Source organism: Chlorocebus sabaeus, chromosome 17 (genome assembly GCF_047675955.1).
Source record: "Chlorocebus sabaeus isolate Y175 chromosome 17, mChlSab1.0.hap1, whole genome shotgun sequence".
NCBI lineage: Eukaryota > Metazoa > Chordata > Mammalia > Primates > Cercopithecidae > Chlorocebus > Chlorocebus sabaeus.
This window is the reverse complement of record NC_132920.1, coordinates 11,074,431-11,092,253: the sequence shown is the minus strand read 5'-3', so window position 1 is coordinate 11,092,253 and position 17,823 is coordinate 11,074,431. Positions and strand designations below refer to the sequence as shown.

At 44.6% G+C, this 17,823-nt stretch overlaps 2 protein-coding genes across 2 annotated transcripts in view; one reads left to right on the top strand and one right to left on the bottom strand.

The window, feature by feature from the left end:
* The window catches only part of SMIM13 (small integral membrane protein 13), a 42,829-nt gene that overhangs the window by 21,521 nt on the left and 3,485 nt on the right, over window positions 1-17,823 (bottom strand). The gene's annotated exons all lie outside the window — the stretch shown is intronic.
* On the top strand, window positions 4,924-14,226 carry ERVFRD-1 (endogenous retrovirus group FRD member 1, envelope). The gene is given in 2 exon segments (NM_001305098.1): window positions 4,924-5,085; window positions 11,074-14,226. A coding segment is annotated over 1 exon segment (1,614 nt). The 5' UTR covers window positions 4,924-5,085; window positions 11,074-11,393; the 3' UTR covers window positions 13,008-14,226.

Sequence of the window (17,823 nt, the reverse complement as noted above, 5' to 3'; positions counted from 1 at the left end):
GCATAAACCAATGAAACAGAATATGGACAAGCAATAGGGAGAAAAATATCAAACCAAAGGTGGTTCTTGGAAAAAGATCAATAAAATTTATAAACCTCTAGTCAGGCCAATTACAAACAAGAAAGGACACAAATAACCAATATCAGATCCTACAGGTGCTAAAAGGCTAATTAAGAAACATTATAAACTTTATCCCTGTAAATTATACAATTCAGAGTAAACAGACACAGTGACTGCAAAACACTATGAAAGTTCATTCAAGAAGAAACAGGTAAGTGGAATAGCCAAATATCTAATAAAGAAACTCAATTCGTAGTTGAAAATCTTTCCAAAAAGAAAAGTCCCAGCCCAGATGAATTCTACCAAACATTTACAAAAGAAATTAGGTCAAATGTGACAGACACACTCTAGTAATCCCAATGAGTCAATCCTTTGTGTAATCTTTATATGACTCCTCTTCTTGAGTGTGGGTAGAAACTGATCTGCTTCTAACCAACAGAACATGGCAAAACTGGCCAGGAGCAGTGGCTCATGCCTATAAACCCAGCACTTTGAGAAGCTGACGCAGGTGGATCACCTGAGGCCCAGAGTTTGAGACCAGCCTGGCCAACATGACGAAACCCCATCTCTAGAGAAAAAAAAAAAAATTAGCTGGGCGTGGTAGTGTATGCCTGTAGCAGCTTGAACCTGGGAGGTGGAGGTTGCAGTGGGCAGAGATCACACCACTATACTCCAGCCCGGGTGATGGAGTGATACCCTGTTCAAAAAAGAAAAAAGGGAAGGAAGGAAGGGAGGGAGGGAGGGAGGGAGGGAGGGAAGGAGGGAGGGAGGCCGGCCATGGTGGCTCACGCCTGTAATCCCAGCACTTTAGGAGGCCGAGGCAGGCAGATCACCTGAGGTTGGGAGTTTGAGACCAGCCTGACCAACATGGAGAAACCCCATCTCTACTAAAAATACAAGAAAATGAGCCAGGTGTGGTGGCCTATGCTTGTAATCCCAGCTACTCGGGAGGCTGAGGCAGGAGAATCGCTTGAACCCAGGAGGCGGAGGTTGCGGTGAGCCAAGATCGAGCCATTGCACTCCAGCCTGGGCAACAAAAGTGAAATTCTGTCAAAAAAAAGACAAGACAAGACAAGACAGAATATGGCAAAGGTAATGGGACAGTTACTCCCTTTATTAGGTTATATTATTTGGTAAAGACGAAGGGATTTTGAAACTACAATTAAAGTCTCAATCAGTTGATTTTTTAGTTATTCGAAAGTGAAATTACCTCGGGTGGGCCTGACTCAATTAGGTAAAAACCTTAAAAGAGGGATTGGGACCCTCCCTGGTGTCAGAGATTCAACTGGCACGAAGAGGTGAGCCAACTTGAGTCCTCAGTCACAGGGAACCGAATCCTGCCAACAACCACATAAGCTTAAAGGAGGAACCTAAGCTCCAGAAAGGAACACAGTCAGGCCCTGACTGCAGCCTTAGGAGCAAAGGACCCAGCTAAGCCAGGTGGAGACTCCTGATCCATAGAAACTGATATCTAATAACTGTGTGTTGTCTTAAGCTGCTAAATTTGTGGCAATTTGTTATGTAGCAATAGAAAACCAATATGCCAATTGTATGTAAATGCTTCCAAAAATCCAAAAGAAAGGAACAGTGCCCAACTCATGTAATAAGGTCTGCATTAACACTATGACAAAACCAGACAAGGGTGCTTAAGAAAACCTCAAGTATTTCTCATGAATATAAACAGAAAAATCTTAAATGCTTACTAAATTAATTCCTACAGTATAGAAAACGGATAACATGTCATGACCAAAGCAAGTTTATCTGAGGAATGGGTTCTTTCACATTCGAAATGCAACATAATCCATCATATTAACAGACTTAAAAGAGAAAAAATACAGCCGGGCGTGGTAGCTCATGCCTGTAATGCCAACACTTTGGGAGGCCGAGGTGGGTGGATCGCTTGAGGTCAGGAGTTCAAGACAAGCCTGACCAACACGGTGAAACCCCGTCTCTACTAAAAATACAAAAATTAGCTGGGTGTGGTGGTACAGGCCTGTAATCCCAGCTACTTAGGAGGCTGAGGCACGAGAATCACTTGAGCCTGGGAGGAGGAGGTTGCAGTGAGCCGAGGGAGGAGGTTGCAGTGAGCCGAGATCATACCACTGCATTCTAGCCTGGGCGACAGAGCAAGACTCCGTCACAAAAAAAAGGAAAAGAGAAAAAGTACATGACCATCTCAATACAGAAAAATTAAAAAAAAAAAAAAAAAAAATCCAATATCCACTCCTGATTTTTTTAAAAAAGAAAAATCCCCACAAAACAGAAACAAAGGGGAAGTTTTCTTCCTAAACTTGATAAAGAATATCTATTAAAATCCTACAGCTAATAACTCATTTAATGGTAAAAAGCTAAATGTTTTACTCCAAAAGATCGGGGAGAAGGTTTGCTCTCACTCCTTTCTTGCAACATTGTAAGGCCCTAGCCAGTGCAATGAGGCAAAAGCTAAAAGACAAATGTACACACTGGGAAGAAAAGGTAAAACTACCTTCAACTGCCTGTAATCCCAACACTTTGGGAGGCTAAGGTAGGTAGATCACTTGAGATAAGGAGTTGAAGATGAGCCTGGCCAACATGGTGAAATCCCATCTCTACTAAAAATACAAAAATTAGCCAGGCGTGGTGGCACGCACCTGTAATCCCAGCTATGTGGGAGGCTGAGGCAGGAGAATCACTTGAATCCAGGAGGCAGAGGATGCAGTGAGCCAAGATTGCGCCATTGCACTCCAGCCTGGGTGACAGAGTGAGACTCTGTCTCAAAAAAAAAAAAAAAAAAAAAAAGAATAACTTTATATGTCATACCTTAAAAACTTGATAAGCAGCACTTACCAAACAATAACAACATAAAACAAATGACATTTAAAAATAAAAAAGTGCGGTGGCTCACACCTGTAATCCCAGCACTTTGGGAGGCCAAGGTGGGTGGACCACCTGAGATCAAGTTCAAGACCAGCCTGACCACCATGGTGAAACCCTGCCTCTACTAAAAATACAAAAATTAGCCAGGTACGGTGGCACATGCCTGTAATTCCCAGCTACTGGGGAGACTGAAACAGGGCAATCGTTTGAACCTGGGAGGCGGGGGCTGCAATGAGCCAAGATTGTGCCACTGCACTCCAGTCTAGGCAACAAAGCAAGACTCCGTCTCAAAAAAAAAAAAATAAAAAGATAAGCTACAGAATAGAAGAAAATACTTGCAAAACAGATAGAATAAAAACAGAAAAAACAAAACAAACTTGTATCCAGAATAAAGAATTGTTTACAACTTGATAAAAGACAAGTAACACAATTTTTTAAATGAGTAGAAAAAACTTGTACAGATGATTTACACAGAAGGTAGAAAGAATGGCAAATAACATATAAAAGATGCTCAAAATAATTAGTCATTAAGGAAACAAAAATCAAAAGTATAATACCCATTCTCTAGAATGGCTAAATTAAAAACAGACAATAGCATCAAACGTTGGTGATGGATGCGCAGTAACAAATTCTCACACGACTATTGGCAATGCAAATGTTTGGCAGTTTCTTATGAAGCTACTCAAGAGAAATGAAAACATATGTCTACACCAAGATTTGCAATTGAATGTTAATAATACTACTAACCACTACTAATATTACTACAGGCTCACGCCTGTAATCCCAGCACTTTGGGAGGCCTAGGCGGGTGGACTACTTGAGGTCAGGAGTTCGAGACCAGCCTGGCCAACATGGTGAAACTCTGTCTCTACTGAAAAAAAAAACAAAAACAAAAAACCAGGCATGGTGGCAGGCGCCTATAATACCAGCTACTTGGGAGGCTGAGGCAGGAGAATGGCTTGAATCCGGGAGGCAAAGGTTGCAGTGAGCCAAGATTATACCACTGCACTCCAGCTTGGGCGACAGAGCAAGAACCTGTCTCAAAAAAATAAAATAAAATAAAATAACAATAATAATAACAGCCAAAAGCTGGAAACCACTTTAATATCCATCAATGAGTAAATGAATAAACAAATTGTGGTATATCTACACAATAGAATACTCTTTCAGCAATAAAAAACAATGTATTACTGATATACACAACACAAATAGATTTCAAAAGCATTATGCTGGAAGAAAGAAGTCAAACACAAAAAGCATGTTGTATGTTTATGGAAAGCAGTTTGGGCCAGGTGCAGTGGCTCATGCCTGTAATCCCAGCATTTTGGGAGGCCAAGGACAGCAGATTACTTGAGGTCTGGAGTTCAAGATCAGCCTGGCCACCATGGTGAAATCTTGTCTCTACTAAAAATACAATAATTAGCTGGGCATGGTGGTGCACACCTGTTATTCCAGCTATTCAGGAGTCTGAGGCACAAGAATCACTTGAACCCGGGAGGTGGAGGTTGCAGTGAGTCAAGATTGCACCACTGCACTCCAGCCTGGGAGACAGAGCGAGAATGTTTCCAAAAAAAAAAAAAAAAAGAAAGCAGTTCAATCAGGAGGCCATTAGGTTAAGCTGGCTCTGTTAGAGTAGGTAGTCAAGCAGACATGAGCAGGGCAGGAGAGGGCCCCCACCTCAGGAATGTCAGGTGATCATCAGGTGATGATCAGGCGGTTGTTACACTGTTTCTCTAAAATAATAATAATGGGTGGAGGCCAGTACAAGGGAAAGACAGTCTCCCAAAAAGACAGGAAACACCGGAAGCTGGTGATCAGCAACTTCCTGATAAGATCTCCGAAGCTAGGCAAGTGGGCTCAAGCATGCGCACTAAGAAGCAAAAGGACAGAGTTTAACCAGTATATGACCTTCCTCTAGGAACACTTGACTGATAAGGGAAAAATGTCTCAAGAAAGCATGCGCACAACTTCAGTAAACACACGCACATGTGGCTCCTCCCAAGTGCTGACAGGCCACTGCACATGCAGACAGCCCATCCCAAGACAAAAATCCAAGGAGCAGAAACGAAAACCCCGGAACCATGTTGATGTATAAAACCCCAAGTCAAGGGCTGAACAGGGCAGTTGGATCTCTCAAGTGGTGCAGTGACTCGGATACCTTCCCTAATGGTAAGACATCTCTACGCCTTGCCTTCTTTGGCTAGAGGCGTTCAACCCTCATATGTGGTTTCCTTCTTCTCTTGCACTCTCCTGCTTAGTAACCAACCCCTAGAACAATTCCTCTCAGCCACAGTGGCTCTGCTCCCCTTGGCTGCTCTCTCTGCTCACCCTGAAGGATGGCTTGCAGGGGTGGGAAGGACCTTGGAGTCTCCACTGAGTAGACCTGAGACACTAATGATCCCCCTGGACAGGAGGCTGATGAGTGTGGTAGGGCTAAAACCTACCCCCATGTAGTATCTGGGGTTTCCTCTGCTTTTTCAACTAAAATCAGCTCTTTCCCAAAAACCCACCACCACCTATTCTCCCTTCTCTGTATGTATTCCAAAATGACCTTGCACACCCATTGGACCAACTGCCTTGGGGGTAAGTCTGCCTTTTCTCTGTTCTTACTTTGCATGCCCTGCAACTTTCTTCTCTGCCTTAAACCCACACTCCCTATTTCTTACTCATGCACCCGCAGCTCTTGCTGTGTTAGCCTGGCAACCAAGAGATGGGCTCCCTTATGGATGTCCCTTGATATTTATACTTGTTACCCTACCAGTTCGGACGACCTCCAACCCTTTCCCTGTCTGTTGGCTCACTGCCGGGACAGACACTAATCAGAACCTCAGCTCTGCCAGCTACTTATGACTTACCATATGCTTTTCATCCCTGTGATGCTCCAGGGCCACGTTTTTCACTGGCTTTTGAAGTGGTTTGCTTGCTTGCATAGGACCTCACTCTGTGGCCCTTAAGGACCCCACCCACTTTCTTTTTTGTTGAGTTAGCACCCCTTTGGGAGGACGGAATATTCTTTCTCTGCCATTTGCAGACCCTTATCCCAAACACCAAGTCCTCCAGAGGTTCCTCCTTTACGTCAAGAGGGCAAATAAACATTGCGCTCTCAAATCCAAGGGCTGCTGTTTCCACGAGCGTATGAAGGCTTTCCATGAGTATTCCTCTTGCTTCCTCCTGCTTCCTCCTGTAGCAGAAGGATTGTTCTATCTATTTAAGCATTTGTTCTGCATGTTACCCTGGGAGGATGAAGAATCCCAAATACAAATTTTCCTCCATTCCTCTAATCACCTCCACGCCCTTCTCAGTATGTATCAGGACCTTCAAAGTTGTATTTGAAGGGAGGGAAGGCCAGCCCCCTTGCAGCAATTGGCAGAGAAACAGGCTTCTCGTCTAATTAAAGAACATGGGAAATGTGAATCTGAGAAAAGAGATAATCATTTTGTCGCTAGAAAGCTCTGAACAAGAGTCACTATAAGGTCATGGAGACAAGGATATAGGACACCCAAGGAGGCAGATGCAAGAGACCAAAGTACCCATAGAACAGAGATGAAGACTAGTTCCAGGCTACAAACACAAAACAGGCTACCACTGCAACACAGATGCAGGCTGGTCCAGAAAGGGGATGGGACCAGGGTAGGGGTACCCAGTTAACACTGGCTCATTCCAGAACCCCTTGGATGAATTGCGGGGGGGCACCCTGTTCACTGTGGTCTGCCATAGGCACAGGACTAAGAGAACAAGAGGAGACACCCTTTTCTCGCCTCTTTTCTTTCTTTGCAAACGGGTAATTGTGCCTCCATAAAACAAGATGGGACCAAGGTTAGGGGTACCTGGTAAGCACCGGTTCATTCTGGAACCCTTAGGATGAATGGGGGACACTGCCAGACGCAAAGGAAAAATGGATGAATGGGGTAACGCCCTACCCACTCTGGTATGCTGTAAGTTCAGGAAAAAGACGGTAGGGAAATTGGAGGGGTTGCGTTCTTTTTCCCTTCTCTCCTCTGTTCTCTCTTTGTGGATGGGTAATCAAGTCTCCATACCACAGGACACACTACTCAGATACATCTTCAAGAACTGGGAAAAGTTTGACTCCCAAACCCTACAAAGGAAAAGGCTTTTTTCTGTAACACAGCCTGGCTTGAATAAAAGTTCTAGGACCAGGAATCTTGGCCAGAAAACGGAAGCACAAATTTAAATATGATCCATCAACTAGATTTGTTTTGCTACCACCAGGGAAAATGGACAGAAATCCCCTATGTCCTGGTCTTCATGGCCCTAAGAAACAACCCTGAAAAGGTCTGGCTTGTAAAACAGATCCACAGCCATAGTCATGCAAACCCTTCCCATCGGTTCAGGAGTCCCCTTATCAGGTTTACCCAGAGCTCAAGCCCCACTGCCCCTTCTACCCAATTATATCAAAGTCTCCCAGAAGCCTTCTCCTCCCTACCCAGGGCCATCCTCTGGACACCGTCCCCTTATGTCCCATTCAGGAGGTTTAGTGGTCCCAGTGGACCCACTAGAGTCCAGACTCCACTCACTGTGCAACACCTGAGCCAAATTAAAATGGAACTAGGGGAGTTTATGGAGGACCCTGACAAATATATCAAAGTGTTTTCTAAACTGGGCTTAACATATGAACTTACCAGGAGGGACGTCTCAGTCATACTAGGACAAACTCTGCCTAAGGGAGAATGTGACTCCATTATAGTGGCGGTTCAACAATTTGCAAACACAATGCACATGACTGACCCTGGTGGCTACCCTGTGGGGGCCACCACAGTTCCCCAGGTCAACCCCAACTGGGATTACAATATCCAGGGGAGTATACGAGCAAGGAACCACAAGTCCCTCCGTCTGATAGAAGGAATGAAAGCTAGCAGAGCAAAGCCTGTGAACTGTAACAAATTGGCCTTAACAGATGAAGGGCCTTATGAAAACCTCACCATTTTCTTAAAGAGGCTAGAAAAGGCCCTAGTGAAACATACTAACCTAGACCCAGATCCACTAGAAGGACAATTGTTCATAAAGGATCATTTCCCTAACTCAAACAACCCCAGATAGTAGGAGAAAACAGCAGAAACTAGCACTGGACCCCAGTACCCCTATGCCTGAGATCTGCAAAGTAGGTTCCTTGGTCTTTTACAACCAGAACCAGGAGGAGGAAGAAAGTGCTCAAGAAAAGGACAGGCAAAAGGAAAAGCGACAGTTCCAACTACTGACTGCCCTGCAAACCTGCCAGCCACCTCTGGCCAGCCCCAGGCAGACCCCTTTGCCCAAATGCTACTTCTGTGGGGAGCCAGGCCACACAAGAAGGCAGTGCCCAAACCAATGGGGACCCCCACCCCCAGCTCTCCATGCTCCAATTGCCACAAGCTTGGCCACTGGGAAACAGGACTACCCTGAAAGATGAAAGGCCTTCAGGACATCCCAACTACGCTCCAGCTGGCTCCTGGATCAAATATCACTATTGAAGGGACAAAGCCAAGGGCTGCCTTGGATGTGCCTAGCAGGACTGTAAGTTTTCTTTTGGACATGAGGGCTGCCTGCTCAGTGCTTACCTCTTTTCCCAGGCAATTACCCTCCTGGGAGAATATGAAGTGCTCATAACCTGGAGGTTTACTCCTCCTCTGTGCTGCCCATGGGGGAAAACCATCTTTTCTCATTCATTTTTAGTGATGCCAGAATACCCTACACACCTTTTGGGTAGGGATATTTTGTTCAGACTAGGGGCTCAGTTAACCTTTCCTCCAGGGCCAACACCCCCTTTTTCAAATGCAATCTTCTGCCTCAAGGAAACCATACACAAGGATGAACTGCTCACAGACCTTTCCATTGATCCAGAGGTCTGGGCCTCAGGAATAACAGGAAAGGCCATAACGGCAATGCCTATAGTAATTCAGCTCAAGAATCCTTCTAGCTATCCTTGTAGAAAGCAGTTTCCTCTTCAGCTGGAGGCCTAAGAGGGATTTCAGCTTCTCACTGAAAAATTTCAAAAACATGGATTACTAATACCCTGTAACACCCCATCTTACCTGTTAAAAAGAGCAATGAAGAACATAGGCTAGTCCAGGACCTGCGAATCATAAATAGTCCCACTACACCCAATGCTCCCCAACTCTTACGTACTTCTTCCCCAACCTCCAGATGCTCAGCGGTTTCCAGTCTTAGACCTTAAAGACTCGTTCTTCTGTATCTCCCCCTCGACCCATCCTCCTAATTTCTATTTGCATTTGAGTGGGAGAATGAAAAGGAAGGAGTCAACAGCTCACCTGGACAGTGCTTCCCCAAGGTTTCAGAGACAGTCCCCACTGGTCTGGGCAAGCCCTGGCTAGAGATTTGCAGGACCTAAGTCTTGAGAGGAGAGAGTGTCTCCTACAATAGATGGACGACCTGTTAATCTGCTACCCAACAAGAGAACTGGGAATCCAACATCTAGTCCAAAACACTAAATTTCCTTGCAGACAGAGGATACACGGTGTCTGAAAACAGACTCCTAAAGTACCAAGTCTTGTTGTTAGAAAACCCATAGGCAATAGTTGAGCAGTGTTCCACCCTTAACCCAGTTTCCTTACTGCCACTACCAGGAGACCATAACACCACATTTGTGTTGTGAGATACTTAACCAAATTTATGCCAGCCAGGAAGACTAAAAAGATCAGCTCCTAGATAATCCAGATGACATATGGTTTTCAAATGGGAATAGCTTTGTCAGGGATAGAACTAGCTATGCAGAGTATGCTATAATGTCCCTTCACCAAGTTATAGAGGCTAAAGCTCTGTCCCCGGGGATCTCTGTGCAACTAGCCAAACTCACTGCGCTGACCAAAGCCCTAAACTAGGGGAAAGAAAAAGAGTACATACAGATTCCAAATACACATTTCTGGTGCTTCACACCCACACGGCTATCTGGAAGGAGAGGGTGTACCTAACAGCTCCAGATACTCAAATTAAGTATGGGCCTCAAATCTTAGAGCTATTGGAGGCTGTTCATTTGCCCCAGGAATTGGCAATAGTGCACAGTAAAGGACACCAAAGGGGCTCCGATGAAATTACATGGGGAAACAGGTTAGATGACTAAACAGCTAAAGAGACAGGCATCTCAAAAGATACCTTCATGGGGGCCTTGCTCCTCTCTCTCTCCAATGCAACTGCTCTCTCTCCAATATACTAAGGAAGAAACAGATTGGGCCACCCAACATGGGTATTGAAAAGAAACCAATGGATGGTATAGGTTGGGAGAACTTTTCCGTCTACCTAAAACCTTCCAATGGAAATCATCAAGAGTTTACAGGACTCCCGCCACTTTAGAAAAGACAGTCTAAGGCAAATTTGTAAATGGGTGTTCAGGAGTAAATAAAACTATTCAACAGGTTTGTCAAGCCTGCACTTTGTGCACTATAAATAATCCCCATACGGGGAAGCCTCTCCATCAGTAAAAGGAGAGGTACATACCCTGCAGAGGACCGGCAGATGGACTTCACTCAGCTCCCTGCACACCGCAGGTGTAAGTACCTCTTGGTCTGTGTAGACACCTTCACAGGATGGGTAGAAGCCTGCCTCACAAGGACTGAAAAGGCACAGGAGGTAGCTAAATTTCTCCTAAAGGAACTCATTCCTCAGTTCAGGCAACCCAGGTCATTGCAGAGTGACAAAGGTCCATCCTTCATTTCCCAATTAACTCAACAGGTTAGTAGTGCCCTGGACATAAAGCTTCACTCTGCCAGGAGACTGTAATCTTCAGGAAAAGTGGAAAGAAATAACCAAATCCTCAAACATATCCCCAACAAACTCTGCGAGGAAACAGCACAGCCATGGGTGGACCTCTTAGCTTTAGCCCTCCTTCTGATTTGTTGCCCCTAAGGCTCCCTTGCAATTAAGCCCCTTCAAGGCTTTATATGGTAGGCCATTCCTATATTCTGACATTACTAGCTGAAGAAAACTGCCAAAGTCACCCACTACGTTTCTTCTTTAGCAGGCTTCTCGCAGGCTTTCTGGGAATATGGTTTACAAACGAACCAAAATCTGAAGGGGAAAAATCCCCACCTCTATATCCTGTACGCTTACAACTTCTCATTAATGTCTGGAAGGATGGAACCCCAAATTCCCAACAAACTCCTATCTGAAAGGGCCCCTTCACCATTCTATTATCTACCCCTACAGCCATTACAGTACTGGAGATTGCCAGCTAGATCCATCACACTCAAGTGAAGCCGTGGAAAAGCCCTTAAACACCAGAGCCAGAACCAGCAACCTCAGCTCCAGAATACACTTGCGAGGCACTGGAAGATCTAAAATTCCTCTTTAAACAAAAAGATAAGTAATGCCCCACCAACATCCCTTCGCCTCAAAGTAAGGTGATCCCAATACTAGAAACTGTATCGGCAACTGCTCTGATTGTTATCACTATTTTAACCCTAACTTGTACACCAGCAGGAGTTCCACTGGCAGCTCGTTTTGTGACCAGCTTCTCTTAGGTCACCATGGGCCTGCTCCTGCTGGTTCTCATTCTCACGCCTTTACTAGCAGCCTACCGCCATCCTGATTTCTCGTTATTGGAAAAAGCTCAGCAACTGCTCCAAAGTACAGGATCCCCTTACTCCACCAATTGCTGGTTATGTACTAGATCTTCCACTGAAACGCCAGGGACAGCTTATCCAGCCTCGCCCAGAGAATGGACAAGCATAGAGGCGGAATTACATATTTCCTATCAATGGGACCCTAATCTGAAAGGATTGATGACGCCTGCAAACAGCCTTCTTTCAACGGTAAAGCAAGATTTCCCTGATATCCGCCAGAAACCTCCCATTTTCGGACCCATCTTTACGAATATCAACTTAATGGGAAAAGCCCCTATTTGTGTTACAGCCAAAAGGAAAAATGGAACAAATGTAGGCACTCTTCCAAGTACAGTCTGTAATGTTACTTTCACTGTAGATCCTCACCAACAGACTTATCAAACATACACCCACAACCAATTCCGCCATCAACCAAGATTCCCCAAACCTCCAAATATCACTTTTCCTCAGGGAACTTTGCTAGATAAATCCACCCAGTTTTGCCAGGGACGCCCAAGCTCATGTAGAACTCGAAATTTCTGGTTTCGGCCTGCTGATTACAACCAATGCCTGCAAATTCCCAACCTCAGCTCTCCAGCAGAATGGGTTCTATTGGACCAAACTCGAAATTCTCTTTTTTGGGAAAATAAAACCAAGGGAGCTAACCAGAGCCAAACACCCTGCATCCAAGTCTTAGCAGGCATGACTATAGCCACCAGCTACCTGGGCATATCAGCAGTCTCAGAATTTTTTGGAACCTCCCTCACCCCCTTATTTCATTTCCATATCTCTACATGCCTTAAAACTCAAGGAGCCTTTTATATTTGTGGCCAGTCGATTCACCAATGCCTCCCCACTAACTGGACTGGAACTTGTACCATAGGCTATGTAACCCCTGACATCTTCATAGCCCCTGGCAATCTCTCTCTTCCAATACCAATCTATGGGAATTCCCAGCTGCCCAGGGTGAGGAGGGCAATCCATTTCATTCCCCTTCTCGCGGGACTCGGCATTCTAGCCGGTACGGGAACCGGAATTGCTGGAATCACAAAAGCTTCCTTCACCTACAGCCAGCTCTCAAAGGAAATAGCCAAGAACATTGACACCTTGGCTAAAACCTTAACGACCGTGCAAGAACAAATCGACTCTTTAGCAGCCGTAGTCCTCCAAAATCGTCGAGGACTAGACATGTTAACGGCAGCACAGGGAGGAATTTGTTTGGCCTTAGATGAAAAATGTTGCTTTTGGGTGAATCAATCAGGAAAAGTACAAGACAACATCAGACAACTCCTAAATCAAGCCTCCAGTTTACGGGAACGAGCCACTCAGGGTTGGTTAAATTGGGAAGGAACTTGGAAATGGTTCTCTTGGGTTCTTCCCTTTATAGGCCCACTTGTTAGTCTCCTACTTTTGCTCCTTTTTGGCCCATGTCTCCTAAATCTAATAACTCAATTTGTCTCCTCTCGCCTTCAGGCCATAAAGCTTCAGACAAACAGTGCGGGATGCCGTCCTCGCAATATTCAAGAGTCACCCTTCTAAAGAGGGCCCCTAGACTGCTCACTAGTGGGACACAACAGAGGCGAAATCGTGCCCCGTCTCCTGTGGATCTGGCTGGATACGGCTTTTGTCAATCCACAGAGCCATCCTGCCCTGACAGCTAGCAAGAGGCCAAGACCCACAGAACAACCACTACAGCCCCTCTGTCAGCAGGAAGCAGTTAAAGAAGACTGACCTTCGTCCATTTTCCCAAATAATTGGGTCTTGGACTCTTGACGGGGAGGAAATGTTGGAGCAGGTAGCTAGTCAGACATGAGCAGGGCAGGGGAGGGCCCCCTCACCAGGAATGTCAAGCAACCATCAGGTGATGGTCAAGCAGTTGTTAAGCTGTGTCACTAACATAATAATGGATGGCAGCTGGCGCCAGGGAAAGATGGGCTCCCAATAGATAGGAAACACCTGAAGCCGGTCATCGGCAGCTTCCTGATAAAATCTCAGGAGTTGGGCGCGCAGGCTCAAGCATGCACCCTAAGAGGCAAAATAGTGGCATTTAAGTCGCATATGACCTTCCTTTAGGAAGGCTTGACTGGCAAGGGAAAAACTCCTCCAGTGAACACGTGCACAACTTCAGTAAAAACACTGCACGTGCGTCCCCTCCCTCCCAAGTGCTGGCAGGCCACTGTGCATGCAGACAGCCCGCCCCCACAAAAAATCAGAGGAGGAGAAATGGAAATCCTGGAACCACGCTAATGCATAAAACCCCAAATCAAGGGCCTAGCAGGGCAACTGGATCTCTCAAGTCGCCCGCTTGGCTCTCTTCAAGCGCACTTTGCTTCCTTTTGTTCTTACTCTACAACGTTCACTCCTGCTCTAAAACTTGAGCCTGGGACTGTCAGGCTACCTTACGTCTCCCGGCCAAATTCCCTCCTCTCCTCCAGGGGGGCAAGGATGGAGTTTCCTGCAGACCCATCGGATTTGCTGCTGGTAACAGTTCCACCATTTAGGTTCCAGCACCAAGCAAACTAACACTCAACTCAGTGTAAACAGCCAAAGAAAACTTAAGCTTAACCAATTAGAAACCACCAACTAACCTCTAACTAGGTCCTTTCTACTTTAACCAAGTATTTTCTTTGTCTTGCTTGTGTGAGCACCTTATAAAAGTTTCCCCCTTGTACCTCTGCAGTAAAGACCCAGTTGCTCGCAGTTTGGCACTGACTGTTCATGAATCACCCTTGCTCAAATAAACTCTCTAAACTGCTAATGTGCCTAAGTTGATTTCTTAACACATCTTTGCAAATTGTATGAAAACCAATGAACTAGACAACCTACAAAATTTGTTCACACTTTTCTGTAATCAACACGTTTTACCTCAGTCTACTATCTTTGAAATATGTACATCATCCTAAGTAAAACTGTATTAATCTAAGGATAGTTTAAATTTCTAAAACCAAATTTAATCTTTAAAAATTGATTTTTTCAAAAGTCAATTAATTCATATATATTCACCTGTACCAAAGTCATCCTCACAGGGTTAATGAGAATTCTGCACAGCAATATAGTTTAATCAAGCTGCACTTTGACCCATTTTCTTGTAACCAAAAGTCACAATACGCTAGATACTGTCCATTTGCATCTCCATGGTTCTTAAAAATAAGATTTTTGAGTTAGAATCATAAGGCTTTTAAGAATTGCTTAAGATGAGGCCAGGTGCGGTGGCTCACGCCTGTAATCCCAGCACTTTGAGAGGCCGAGGTGGGCGAATCACGAGATCAGGAGTTCAAGACCAGCCTAGTCAACATAGTGAAACCCGGTCTCTACTAAAAATACAAAAAATTAGCCAGGTGTGGTGATGCATGCCTGTAATCCAGCTACTTGGGAGGTTGAGGCATGAGAATCACTTGAACCCAGGAGGCGGAGGTTGCAGTGAGCGGCGATTGTGCCACTCCACTCCAGCCTGGGCCACAGAAGAGACTCTGTCTCAAAAAAAAAAAGAATTGCTTAAGACATTTTTCAGGTTCTGGAATTACAGTAAAACAGCTGTCACCAGTTTATGACCAGTTTAAAGACACCCTACAGAGGAATCAAATCAGCACAAGAATAGTGTCTTCATCTCCTGTCCCATAGCTTCACCCCTGGGTTCTTTGACCAATCAATCCGCCCACTCCAAAACCCTTAAACCCTAGCCCCAAACCCCTCCAAGATGGATTTGGAGTTTCCTTCCATCTCCTCCTTCAGAAGCCCTACCATAAAACCTCTTCACGCAACCTGGTATTGCGAGAAACAGCTCTATTACAGTTACAGTACCTAATGTAAGATAAATAAGCAGAAACACAGTTGAACCTCAGGATTCCTGAATTATTTGTGAATTTACCTACCAGCTGAAATAAGAGAGGTTGAGTGCATTGCTCAAGCCACACAGCTAGTAAGCGGCAACGCCAGCTGTGTGACTTGATCACACAGTCACAGATTAGCCCAGGTCCAACGCTGATCATATAACAACAAAGTTCTGAAATTAAAAACTAGACAGCTACAACTAAAAATTCATTTTAAGAGACAGAAGATAAAGCCCCAAACATCCTCCAGAAGAAAGGGGGAGGAGGGAATTAGGAGATAAAAAGATAAAATGAAAGAATCAATCCAAGAGGTCCAGGATACAACTACCAGAAGTTTCAGAGAGAAAAGACAAAAAAAAAGAAAATGGAGAGGAGAAAATGATCACAAATCTAGTAGAAAATTTCCCCAGAAATTAGGAAAAAATCTGAACTGAAGGGACCTAGAAAAATGAAAGAGACACATACAAAGGCACATCATTATGACTTTCCAGTATACAATGACAAAAAGGCTATCCAAAAAGCATCTTGAAAGAGAAACCAAGTCATGTATAACGACAAAGAAACAGAAGGCATTAAATTTTTCAATACCAGACCTGGAAGCAAGAAATCAATGGGGTAACCATTCTCAAATTTTGGGTGAAAATCATTTGCAACCCCAAAACCTATTCAAATTATCAATCAAGTATAAAGGTAGAATATAAACAAATAGAGACATTTTCAGGTATGCATTAGCTCAAAAAATTATTTTTCATGCATTCTTTCCTAAAAAGCTACTAGAAAATGTGCTCCAACAAAAAAAGAATGGAAACTGAAAAAGATAATGACATGAGACCCAGAAAACAGGGTACAGAACAGGACAGAGAAAGTACAACTTCCTGCAGAATGACAGCTGTTGAGAAAGAAGGAAGGTTCCGGAGCTGGGTAGGGGGAGGAGGGGAAAAGCATTCCATTTGAACATGTGGGAAATACTACTGATGAGTGTAAGAGATTGTGGAACATCTGGTAGGGGGCACATAACAACGTACCAAAGTAGGCCGGGCGCGGTGGCTCACGCCTGTAATCCCAGTACTTTGGAAGGCCGAGGCGGGTGGATCACGAGGTCAGGATATCAAGACCATCCTGGCTAACGTGGTGAAACCTCGTCTCCACTAAAAATACAAAAAATTAGCTGGGCATGGTGGCAGGCACCTGTAGTCCCAGCTACTCAGGAGGCTGAGGCAGGAGAATCGCTCGAACCCAGGAGGTGAAGGTTGCAGTGAGCTGAGATCGCGCCACTGGACTCCAGCCTGGGCAACAGAGTGAGACTCCCTCTCAGAAAACAAAACAAAACAAAACAACAATGTACCAAAGCAACAGTAGGTAAGCTAAAAAGGCAATTATGTATTAACTTCAAGAAAATGAAGAACCATGTAAGAATGAAAGTGTGGTCATATTACACTATTTAACCAGCAGAGAATAATGTTTATACAGTCAAAATATAAATCCACACTATTAAGTCAGTTAAATGTATTATCAATGGCAAGGAGAGAAAGAAATGGATGAAGCATCTACCATGGTTAATAATGTCTAAAAATGCAAAATCAAGAGATAGTAATGAATGTTATTTAGAAATATGAAAGAAAATAACCAGGAAAATAGTGAAACAGAGTGGAAAGGAACCAGTTCTTCATAAGTACTATTGACTTTTGAAACTAGACTGGTGATAAAATATTCTTCATAAAACAGCATGGCTAGTATGTGAAAAGTGACTTAAGATGGGTTGGAAAAAAGACTAGTTAGGAGACTAACGCAGGCTGAAGATGAAGGTGGTGGTGGGCACGGAGAAGATAATGTATTTCTGATTTTTTTTTTTTTCCAAGACGGAGTTTTACTCTTGTCACCCAGGCTGGAGTGCTATGGCGCGATGTCGGCTCACTGCATCCTCCGCCTACTGGGTTCAAGCAGTTCTCCTGCCTCAGCCTCCTGAGCAGCTGGGATTACAGACACGCGCCACCATGATCGGCAAATTTTTGGTATTTTTTTTTTTTTTAGTAGAGACGAGGATTTGCCACGTTGGCCAGACTGGTCTTGAACTCCTGACCTCAGGTGATCTGCCTGCCTCAGCCTTCCAAAGGGCTGGGATTACAAGCGTGAGCCGCCATGCCCGGCCTGGAGATAAGGTTTTTAAAGAGGTAATTAAGGTTAAATAAAGTCATAGGGTGAGGACGCATAATCCAGTGACTTATAAAGAGATTAGAGCACACAGAGAAAAGACTATGTGAAGACATAAGGAGAAGACCACTATCTACAAGCTAAGGGGAGTAGCCTCAGGAGAAAATCAATCCTGCTGATCTCTGACTTCTAGCTTCCAGAGATATAAGAAAATAAATGTGTTCAGGCAGAGCGCGGTGGCTCATGCCTGTAATCCCAGCACTTTGGGAGGCCGAGGCAGGCGGATCGCCTGAGGTCAGGAGTTCAAGACCACCCTGACTAACATGGTGAAAGCCCATCTCTACTAAAAATACAAGAATTAGCCAAGTGTAGTG